Source organism: Chrysoperla carnea, chromosome 3 (genome assembly GCF_905475395.1).
Source record: "Chrysoperla carnea chromosome 3, inChrCarn1.1, whole genome shotgun sequence".
In the NCBI taxonomy this organism is placed as follows: Eukaryota; Metazoa; Arthropoda; class Insecta; order Neuroptera; family Chrysopidae; genus Chrysoperla; species Chrysoperla carnea.
Genome location: NC_058339.1, coordinates 55,548,649 through 55,561,109, shown reverse-complemented (window position 1 = coordinate 55,561,109; position 12,461 = coordinate 55,548,649). Strand labels below are relative to the sequence as shown.

The 12,461-nt window shown below is 30.4% G+C and overlaps 1 protein-coding gene across 1 annotated transcript; it reads left to right on the top strand.

Moving 5' to 3' along the window:
* Window positions 1-6,096: 6,096 nt before the first annotated feature.
* LOC123296120 lies at window positions 6,097-11,810 on the top strand. The gene is made up of 6 exons (XM_044877582.1): window positions 6,097-6,449; window positions 7,419-7,637; window positions 8,742-8,899; window positions 8,960-9,293; window positions 11,132-11,254; window positions 11,455-11,810. The coding sequence occupies exons 1-6, from the start codon at window positions 6,155-6,157 to the stop codon at window positions 11,808-11,810; spliced, it is 1,485 nt and encodes a 494-aa protein (XP_044733517.1). The 5' UTR covers window positions 6,097-6,154.
* The last annotated feature ends 651 nt before the right edge of the window (window positions 11,811-12,461 follow it).

The window sequence follows — 12,461 nt, the reverse complement described above, 5'->3', positions numbered from 1 at the left end:
AATCCCTTGAAGTCGATTTTATTCCATGTTTCGTTTAGTGATTTACTTTTATTGATATAGACAATTGCTGGTCTTTATAAACTTGTCTGTTTCCTTCAATTTCCGAAGCCTTAAGTGATTTGTTTCTGTACGCCATTTATGTAATTTACTTCGAATGCTTATACAGAGTTTTATCCAACAACGACGTACATTTGTTGGTCCAGGGGCGAGACACGAATGGGTGTGACATTCATATTCTCACCTATACCGCGCAAAACTAACCCGAGGGTGATGGTGCTTAAATTTACTTTTACATATAGGAGCATCTTTTTCAACGTAGTTGTCTATACGGTTTCAGTAAGAAATATTTTATTTTCTAAATTTTAATTTATTTTTTATTTAGTTTTTCAGCATTAGTTGATTCATCAGTGTCTGAAATTGCAGTAGAGGAACAAAATAAAGTGATAAATATGCGTGATAACGAATGGATAACACAAACCCCATGGCGTACAATATTATCAGAAAGATATCCACCAATGAGAGATTATTTAGATAAAAGTGATTCTCAACGAAATAATTCTTATTTAAGTAATTGTTGAATTATTTACAAATTATTTTAATTTTAAGTAGGCATCTAATTTAATTATATTAAATACCCTGTTTATTTGAACTACATTAGATTCTGGAAAACTGGGACTTAATAAAATCAGGGGTGTTAAATCAGGTGATTAAAATAATTGGCCACGATTACTGCGATTGTATGGAAAAATTCATTATAAATAAAACATTGCCAAAACAGTATTGAAATAAAAGCTAGAAAAAACAGTATTAGACGCGTGTTATTTTGATGTTTAGAATCATAAAAATGATCAATGGTGGGGATAGTGCGGACGTTTCCGATTACCGAGGCTCTATTGTATAATGGGGTAAAACTTAAAAATATTGTTAGTACAAACAAAAAGAGATATCGAGGTGAAATTTTTATAGCGTGTTCAGGACTACAGATCTAAACACGTTTTGAGTTCTTAGATAAACAACATTCATAAGGCATAAGAGTTTAAATGCAAAAATTTGCTATGGAAAAATAAACTACTTTTGTTTGAATCATTTTTCATGAGGGCGCAAATTAGGCCCATGTTTGAGTATCTATTTTATCCAAAATTATATAAGATAGAGATTTTCGAAATTTGTAGGAAGCAGCGAACAAATTGGTTTTTTATAAATAATGCAAGTACAGATACTTAACATTGTATATAATAATATATATAATATTTTCAACGCCCCTTGTTTCTCTGCTTCTCTGTAAGAGGAGCCGGGGAAAACAAGAGAGACAGAATAAAAGTACTTTGTATATTATGTGCATGCCCCTATTGGACAGTACCTCTCACTCTGTTAGCAATATAGGAGTATTACATATATGGAATATACAGGATATTTTAAAAATTAGTACAATCAATTGTTATTTTCACTTGTTTTATTTAAGTTAGTCTTTAATAATTTATGTAATAAGATAAAAATTTGGTTGATATTAGGAAGTTTTATATATTACACCAACAGGTCAATTTTCACAGTTGATTTATATGGCTTTGTTATGGTAATTCTATAATATTTTTATTCATAGGAATATTCAAAAAAAGAGTAGATTCTTTAATTTTACCATAATCTTAAAATTGATGAATATTTCTTTTTTGTTTTTCTAATGAGAAAACTCACAAATCATTTTATTTCCAGGTTCTATTTCATTATTAGACATCGCTACATATCCAATCCCCCAATATTTGATAACATCATTACAAGAATTGGCTTTACAGATGAAAATACAATCAGCTGAAGTTCGCGCTATTTGGAATGATAATTCAGTATGTTCTAAGTAAATATTTGTCTATATATTATGTCTTATTATGTGAACTGATACTCTATTTATCAAAGAAATTATTACAAAAAAAAAAAAAAAAAAAACAACTAACATTGCTGGATCCTACATTGATCGCTTATTAACTTATAAAAAAGCCCAACCTTTTGTCGATATAGTCGACACATATAAAAAAATCAGCAAAAAATTTATAAAAATAAATAGTCTGTTTTTACATTTTTTAGCGATTATTTTTCGATATATATTTTTTAAATCGACCTACAAGCTTTCATATTTTATTTTAAGGCGATATTTCGGAAATTACTCGCCCAACCGTCCTATGGAGCGGATATTTCTATTTTTAGAATCAAAGTTACCTAATACATAGACTTTTATCTTATCGAAATTAGAAATATAATTATTTTTCGATTTTTGTAATAATAAAATCATGGAAAAAATGAAAAAAAAAAGTTTGATAAAATTCAGTATTTTATAGTTTTGGGATGAAATTCTGTACGAACAGCGATATCTCGGATCGATTTCAGTTTCATCGACAACTATTCGCTCAAATGTCACATGAACTAAATTTTTGTCTTTTAGGATCCGATGACTTCAATAACTCCAGAAACAAATTCATGATTTAAAAAAAAATCAAACTTCCTTCTTTCTGCGTCTTTTAGTTCGAAAGAAACTTTTTTTTTTGAATGAAATGTATTAATTATATTCTAAAAGAATTTGAATTGTAGTTCAAACTTATTCAGCTTATGTAACGCTAAAATAAATATAACTATAAAAAATAAATTTATAGTAATAATTTGAAAATAAAAAATAGATATTAGTAACAAAGTCTACCAAACGTCAACGAAGAACGCCAAGATTACCAATGGAACCATCTGTGGTTTTGAATAACAAGCGTTTTAATAATCCTGATATTAATGAATTTTATTCTAACAATTTTGACGGTAATCAAGGAAATAGTGGTTACAGTTTCTTTCAGAATTGTTCTATTTTATCAGAAAATTTACGTTCAAATACCCAACGTCATGCTGATTACGATGATCCTAAATTTAATGTATTTAATGAAATTGGTAAGTTTTTCTCTGTATTCGTTTTCTGTTATAATCCATTATGGATTCAACACCCACCAAGATGTGTATATTTATTTACATCAAGTATTAAAGTAAAACTTCATTTAAACATTAAGATAGTCCGGCTGTTTGAGCAAGTATGGTGAATGCTCATTTTTTGCGGTAAATGATAGTTCAAAATCCCTTGATCACAATAAACACAGTTTTGGGGCTTCTTGCGGGGCAAAATTTTGAATTATTTCATTTTCAAATTGTGGTTTTTAAGTACTTTATGGAAAAACTCACAATAATGTTAATTGTACAAAAATTAATATCGGTGATTGAGCCACAAAAAGTTTTCATCATTTTCAAATTTATCACAGATGCTGCTTATGCAAAAAAAACATTACCTTACGGCGCTTTCCAAAGCTTTCCTTTTTACATTTGCGTCATACAAATTGCCTAGTTGACTAACCACGTGACGGCCGAACCATTGAAAGAAAAAGTTACATTCGTTAATAAAATATAATACCACAGGTTGATTAAGAAATTTTTCACCCGTAGAAAGTTTTATCAACAAAGACCCTTTTTTTAAATATTTAGTTTCAAGTTCTTTGTTTCCTAGAACCTTTAAAATCGCGTTGGTTGCTGGGAGCAGTTCTTCGGTTCGAGCTATATCTTTGTTAAATAAAAACGAAGATGTATATATAAATCAAGAAACACCTTTCTGAATTGCCAGAATACATTGATACTAACGTAATTGCTCTATTTTGAACTTTGGCAGTGTTCAAATTGATTGCTTAAAAACGAAAATTTACTGTGAAAATTTCTTGATAATTCTCGCCTCTTTTGAAGTTTAACCACAAATTTGTCTATAATTACTCAGATCTGTCTATAATTACTAATTAGATATCTAGCCACTCTGGAGATTTCCCGACCATAGATAAAGAAGAAGCAATATCTTTCGCAGATTCATTTACTGTGAGCTTTCTCATCGCCGTATCCTCTTGTGCCCTTTTCATATTCTTTGACTATTGAGTATTAGAAAAGGCTAGCTGTTCATTTTTAAAATTTTCCCTTTAAGCAGATATAAAATGAATTAGACTGTCATACATTTGAAAAACTGTACAATGCTAGTATCAACGGATTGTAATTTTTTGCATATTTATTTACACAATTAATTATATGTTTATACTTGAGTTAATTTACGGAGGTCAATTATTTAAACTTTAATGTGTGTTTTCGACCATAACAGTACAATTTAATACGGTAGTTGCCTGATGTCGAATTTAAAATATAACCCATAAAATTATAAAACTAGACTTAACTCCATAAAAAAATTTGAAAGGTAAATTAAAATTGATAAAAAAAAGACGTTCTAAGCATTTAAAGATTGTTGTCCCATCTTCTTTTAGAAAAAATTTTCTATGGTGATACCGGTCAAAGACATCACTAAACTAAATCATCCTCTTTGTTTAATTAGGAATTCTAATCGTTCATATGTTGCATACCACTAAAGATTTTTAAAAACCGACTTCACTTCCCTGTCCATCCAGTGAGAATTCTTCACCTGAAGTTATAAAAAAATATTTGTCAACATGCATATTGATTCGAATTTATATTTTTGCTAAATATAAGTTATTTTAAGGCAGAATTAAAAGATCGAACCATTTAAATTAAAATTTTTTAGTACACAAAAACATACCTACTTTTTTTTTTTTAAATGTTGGCCTAGGTAGAACAATTCAAGTATAGTTATAATTCAAGGCAGGCGTCTCTTTGTAACCCCGCGCCTTTATGCACGCGCCTTCTTTGCCTCGTGGATAATCCACCTCGGCATAATATTGCAACAATTGCTATCTTGCTAGCAAATTCAACTAAAATAAAATTTTCTTCTCTTTTAGATGCAAGAAAAAAATTTTTTTTTAACAAGAATACTGAAATTGTTGATCCACCGTTATTTAACAATAATAACAACGACCAAAAAACTTCCCAAATTGGAGATAAAAAAGTAAATGCAGTATCTAAAAATCATCCTTTTGCTAGTAAAAAATCAAATCAATCAACACAACTATCGAACTCTGATAAAACTTTTAAAATTTTGCATTCACCACAAAATATCGATTCCAAAGTATTAAATTATGTGCGAAATGTACCCACAACAGTTTTACAAGGATACCCACCTTCGTCGATACAAGGCATTGAATTTAATCCTGTGTTTACAGTAGAAAATAGACCAAATGTTGAAGAAAAGTTCTCACGAGCACCTGGTGCAGGGCGGCAATTTGTAAAGAAACGTGCCACAAAACAATCAGTTGAAACTGTTACAAAACCTGATCAAAAAGCTGATAAACTGTTAGAAGCGTTAACGAAAATATCGCAACAAAGTGTTGATAATATCGATGATGAGACGATGAACAATAAAGTTGAATCGGAATCAACAATATCTCGAACATTCGTTCGACAAGAAACAACGCAAAACGATACAGACAATACAAAAATGTATATTTTATCTAAAAATGAAAATTTTACATTAAACTCTAAAACAAATTTTACAAAATATAAAACAACACAATTTACAAAATCTGATTCAAATTTTGATGCAACCGAACCAAATATGTCTAATTTTATTGAGAAAAAATTCAATTTATTTACTCAATTGGATGATAATACGGATTCGAATATATCATTTAGTAAAAAAACACGTATTGGCAGTGTTGATGTACCGGAATTTATTCCACGTTTTTTGGTCAAAGAACCTGCGGCAAATTTAAAAATTTCATTATCATTACCAAATATCTCGGAAACAACTGATATACCAGAATTTTACCCGAAAGATTATACAAACGTTCCAAAAAAGGCGGCTAGTGTTTATGACAAACCGTTAAAGAATGTAAAAACAAAATTATCCGAAAATACGAATAGTATTAGTTCGGATGATCCAAATAAATTTAGTTCTGATGAAAATTCTATTCCAGTTTATCAACGACCCCGTGAATTTCATAAAACTACAGGAAATATTAATAATAATCGTCAAAGAAAACAGCAAGGTGTTGATTATAATAATTTAATATTTTTAACATCGGATGGAAATGATCCAAAAAAATGGTTGAACAAAGAATATCCAAATCGATTAAATGAATTAAATAAAGTTGACAATTTAATAAATTCTTTCTCAAATTTACATAATAATTATACAATTGAGAATCAGCAAAAGTCAAAACAAATAGCTTCAAGTTCCAGTGGTGGTCCTGTAATGCCTATTGATAATAATAAATTTGTACAAAAACTTGATCTTCATAGTTACCAACAAAATATTACAAATCCTGTAATATACCATCAAAACCCAATAACGAGACAATACCCAATTCAAAATCTATCCCCAGTAGCATTACCAAATGTGATTAATGTTGTACCTGGTGGTATTTTAGTGAGCACTTGTTCCCAAATGCCCATATTGTCCCATAATATATATGTGAATCAAAATATAATACCGATTCCACCAAATACAATTACACCTAGATCATTGGGTGTTCAAGGTATCAACCAAGGTACATACAAATTTCATTTTGCTAACTTTTTTTAAAAGGCGGCTCTTCTGGAAAGATGAATTTTTGTTTGAATCCAACAACAAACTTAAAAAGTTATACATGAATATATTTAAATATTGCCAAAATAAGTTTGTCTTTCAATAAACTCCCATTAAAGATTGAAATAACAGCAGTTAAGAAATCTATCGTACTTGATAAAAAAGTTCAATTCATGAATAGGAAATGTATTTCCATTGATTTCCTATTCATTCCGATTGATTTCTTATTCATGAATTGGACTTCTTATTAGAGTATATAAGATTTTGCACACAATTTTATTATAACTTCGTAAAATTTTAATTTTAATTTACAGCCGTATTAGTCTATTTGTATTTTCAATTAATAATTTCTCTGCCGGCATTTTTCTTATCCAAATAAATACATCCAGAGTTCAGTTTTTTAGACAGTCCAGAAGGAATTTCTGTGGGCTACTGCAAATAACGGAATGGGGAATTATGTCATAATAAATCCAGAGCTCTCTATTTTTGAACAGTCTATAAGATGAAATTCTCATATGTAATAACCTACGTCATATGTAGGTTATTACATATGACGTGAATGGGGATGTCATCATAAATATAGAGTTCTGTTTTTCAACAATCTATATGTAATTCTTTGTAGGCTATTGCAAATGCCGTGAATGGGGATGTTATCAGAAACCCCTTGATTACGAAGGAGATACTACAGTTAACAAACTCGGGTAAAAAGATCAACCAGCCTTCTAAACTTTATTGCATATATATGTCTTCCAAAATTTGAATCTTTGTCAAGTGCAATGCTGCGGAAAACACAAGCTTCTGATAGAAAAACGTTCGAAACAATTCTTATCGTACCCGAAAGCTTGTTGTTTCATTCATTTATTACCAGGCTATTTCCTCCTTGATGTATTTTTTAAAATTAGTTGTTAAATTTAAGTTGTTACATTTTTAGCATATCAATCATTGCCAAGTACATCGTTAGTACCACCAGCCGTACCTTGCGCACAAAATGTTTCTCAAAGTATTGGTCATGGATATCAGGCTAGTTTACCTCCCATTGTATCACATGGGATGCGAGTTTCTCCTAGAAATGTTCTGTCCAAAGTACAACAGCCATGCCATTCAAAGATGAATATATGCCCACATGCAATAAAAAATACGATTTGCCAAGGTAAAATACAACTTTTTTGCTAAATACAAACTTCCTAAGTAAAAAAATAAAATAATTACGTGTATTCATACTCAGTGAACAAATTTAGCGTTTTTCAATAGAGTTGCAGTTTTACTTATATATTATCATAAAAGCAATGATTATCATAAACTAAGATTATCATAAAAAATGACGTAATAATAATAAATATTTAGTGGTGTATAAGTTTCTCTGGAGGAATAAATAGAATGAGTGTTGGAGTAAGGCCAAAGACTCAAGGGAGCTGACTAAGTTCTTAGAGATTTGCCTTGTAAATTATTCAGACTTATACCTATAAGACTTAAAGCACTCAGTTTTTAAGCACATGGGTACCTGCACACACATCTTAGTGTGTCTCTAACCAAAAGACAAAGATAAATTACAAACATTTTCTATCCCGGGCCCACTTATCTTAATCCGAAAATTAAACTAAAAAAGCTGTAGAGTTAATCGAGTAGTACAGACCTTGCTCATAAAAGTCAAAACTGATAATAGAAACAAATTTTAAATTATAGAAAGCGGTTATCTCTAAAAAAACCGACCATTTTTATTCGGAACATATTTTCGAGAAATGTGTAGATTCGGCAGAAATTTATTCCAAATTCTATTTTATTTTTGATGGCATTTAAAGTTTTTGAAATCTAATTTGATTTCAGATACATTTTTGAATTTAATAATTTTCTTTTTTTATTATCAGAATTTGAATGCGAACACATTACTTTTTTTTGCTAAATATTTCTGCGTAATGTGTGTTTTAGAACAAATATTTTGAACAAGAATTATTGAAAGCTAGTTGTTTGTTAAGAGCAACAACAGTTAAATTTTTTAAGCCCTTGAAAGTCAAGACCAATTTCAAGATCAATACTAAGTACAACTCTTTTAACCCAACCACGTTGGTATAAAACTTTGTTATTAAAATTATTATTTGTTGAGTTAGTATACTCCGGAACTTTTCAAACGCCCGAATATCAGGTTGGATTGGAGAAAATATTTGAGATCATGCTTTGTAATAGTTTAGTAAATACTCGATATTTGAAAGCAATCTTTATTGAATCAGAATAATTCATTGACTTTTGAAATATCCAGGTGCTAAGCGGCGTCTCTATTCAGCAGTGTTATCAAATACCAACACGACTATGGATTCAGATTGTGATGAGCTTGAAAGAGAGGCATTAGAACAATATAGACCCTCGGAGGAGAGTTTGAAAGATTCCTCTGATGATAGCATACAAGCGAAATATCAGGTTTACTGAGAAAAAATTTCTTCTTTTGTATTTTACATAATTAGGTGTCATTTTCATTAGGAATTAGAGCGATTAGCTATGGAACAGTACACTACAAGCAGTAGTAGCGCATCATCAGAAAGTTGTGCTCTCGGCAATGGCAGCATATTAGTATCAGAAACAGGACCTCCGGGAATTCGTACTGCAATGAACAGTGAGTCGAATACAGGAATTATTGGACAAAATATAAAGAATATGATGCCACAGATAAAAAGTGCGATTGTTCGAAAATCTAATAGTAATTTATCAATGGGATCAAAATTAAGTAGCACAATGATGTTGCCGTCAATTGGAGAAGTTAGTAATGATGAAGCTGATTCACCGAAAAACAACATATCTCCACGTGGACTCGAAGGTACACAAACAAGTACTTTCAATACGAAATGTTTTGGTGATTCGTTGAAAAATTGATTTTTACTTGAACCTACAAGTAGGTTTTTTAGACATCACAATAAATTTCCAAGAAAGGACCTTCACTTTTGACTACTACGAAAATACCTCAAATTTTTTTTTGCTATAGTTCCTCAGTCCTATATAAGTGACTATATGATATTTAAGACTTCTGTTTTTAAAAGTAACATCATTTTTCGATTGGAATACAGTCAAACATGGATAAGCGAGAGTTCAAGAAAGCACAATCTCATTCTCGCTTATAGAGGTTTCTCACTAACCCGAGTTGCTCGCTAATGCAGGTACATCGGTAGCGTTTCTCTTTTACAGAGGTACCCAGCAATAACAAGTCACAATTCGCAAGTACGAATGTAGTAAATATGTAATTTATTGTAGCTATATTTCCTCCTAAATAATATAAATAAATAAAGCTCGACTGTCGCTTATATACGGAGGTCCATGAGGGAAAAACGACTCTTTCTTACATAGGTTTCTGTTTCTCGCTAATAGAGGTTTTGGGAGCTTAAAATGATGGGTACTGGCTATTACTCTCACTTATAGAGTTTTCTCACTTATTCAGTTCTCGCTTACCCGGGTTTGACTGTATACCATAGTTTACGTAATGTCAAAAATCTGAGAATTTAAAGGAAATGCCTACAGTATTTAGGAACACACGCAGGCTATAGAAGCCCATTGTGATACCATATGTGTTTTACCACTTTTTCCGCTGATTATTTTATTTATCAGCTCCTGAAGTATTTTCAGAGGCTGAGTGCACCTCCTTCATGCATATACCATGCACTACACCAGCTCATCACAACTATTAATTAAATTAATTTTTGTTGTGATGGCGGAAATCGAACCCGCTACCCTAAGTTACCCTATAGTATTTACTTAACACAAATGACAGAATGACTAAAAGCAAAAATGTAAGAACGAAAGCCAGAAAAAAACCGACTTTGTTGGTAATTTTGGTAAGAGATAAATAGGAAAAGAAGAAAAACCGAATTTCTTTTGTCATAATTTTTTTTATAGGAAAATATTTGTTATACCATGTATATATGAAATATATCATAGTATATTAAGTTTGATCGCAAGTTTGTAACGCTTAAAAATATTGATGTTACCAACAAAATTTTGGTATAGATGTTCATAAAATCACCTAATAAATAAGTCCATTTCCAGTTGTCTATCCGTCTGTCTGCCTACCTGTCTCTAAGCACGATAACTCAAAAACGAAAAGAGATTTTAAGCTGAAATTTGTATAGCGTGCTTATGACGTAAAAATTGAGGTCGAGTTCGTAAATGAGCAACATCAGAATGAGATCAAATGGGTCTTACGTCCGTAGTACCAATCTTGTAAACTGTTAGAGATAGAATAAAAGTTTAACAATAAAAAATGATCCGTATAAGAAAATAAACAACTTTTGTTTAAAACATTTTTTTGTAAATATCACTGTTTACCTACGATTGCGCAAATTAGGTGCAAATTGTATGGTGTTTATTATATTGGAATATCAGTTATGAATGTGTTGCTATAGAGTGGATATCTTTCTTTACTTACGTGACGCCAAAAAACAAATGATTGCGTCATCAACAATTTTTTTTAAACTAATTAATATTAGTTTTCCAAATTAAAAATAACAAATTTGTGACAAAATAAAACACATCAATGAAAACAGCTCAAGGGCGGCCCCAAAGTTCAATTGCTTTCCCTTGACTTCAACAGCTCAAATCTAAAAATTTAGCATCGTAAGGAATATTAAATATATTACCTAGGACATTAATAAAATTATTTTATAGATAATTCATCAAAACGGAGAATTATTGTCGTAAAATCAACTTCCCGTCAAGTATCATCCGATCATTCTAGTGATGCTGAAGAAAATGATGACTATGGTCCTCAAATTGTTATTACATCGTTTGGTAAATTTTCTAATAATAATTTTAAGTAATTATAGTAATAAAAGCTTTTATATTTTTGGGAATTAAGGCATTAAAGTGCGTTTTCCAAAAAACTGTTTCACTAAGTTTTGCTTTATCCTTCGATTAAAACACACCTAACCCAATTTTTAAACTTAAAATGTTAGCATAGTTTCAAAATCGATTCGATGTAAAATTTTAAGGGCAAAAGAAAAAAGAAGAATTCTCGTCCACAATAAGCACAGATCGATCAGAAATTGAATTTAAACTGTCATTACTAGCATCTGTTGAAAATTTACATGAAAGTACGCCTGGACCAAAAAGTGAATACTATATTGAAGATTGTAAAGAATATCTAGAGACTAAATGTCTCCATGGTGAAAAATTATTACTGGAACAATCAAATATAATAAGTAATTCAAAAAAAGAAATTGATGAAAATAGTTCTGTAAAGAGTACAAACTCTAATTTACCTCCCTGTTCAATAATTACAAGAGAAGTGAAATCAGCAGGCCATAACAAAAGAAGACAAGGTCGAAAAGCTAAAAAAGTAATTTAGTATTTATCTATATGAAAATAAAGAAATTGTTAGATATGATTTCATGGACTGGAAGTTCGCGTGAAAATTTTTTTTAAAAGACGTATTCTTATTAATACGGTATTAGGATCATATAAATTGTAAAATATAATAAAATTACGAAAAAAATTTAGTGCGGATATACATGGATGCTCGTCAATGTGGATATTTCAGACAAATGATTCTAATTAATTCTGAAAAATTCTTTTTTTGTATTTGTAAGACTTTTTAAGCCTTTTGTCTGAAATTTCCACATGAGTGGTTTATTAAAATTACATAAAATTCGCGTGTGATAGAGCAAAATTAATTTAAAATAGTACATTACACATCTAGGGAGCAAAAATAAAGAATGTCTCAGATCTCATGTTCATTATCGCTCGAGGTAAAGCCGAGGGTGATAAACATGCGATCTGAGACATTCTTTACTTCTACCATTGTGTGTATATTATTTTAAAGTAGCAACTTCGATAACGCAGCGGGACAAGTTGATATTTTCCGTCCGGAGGGAAGAAAAAATTGTCCTTTTTTGGATAAGTAAGCTAAAATTCATCTGATACGTGAAATATTACAAAAAATTTGAAAAAATGAAGCTTCATTAGAATTAGGTACTTGCTTTACTGAAATTGAATAAAT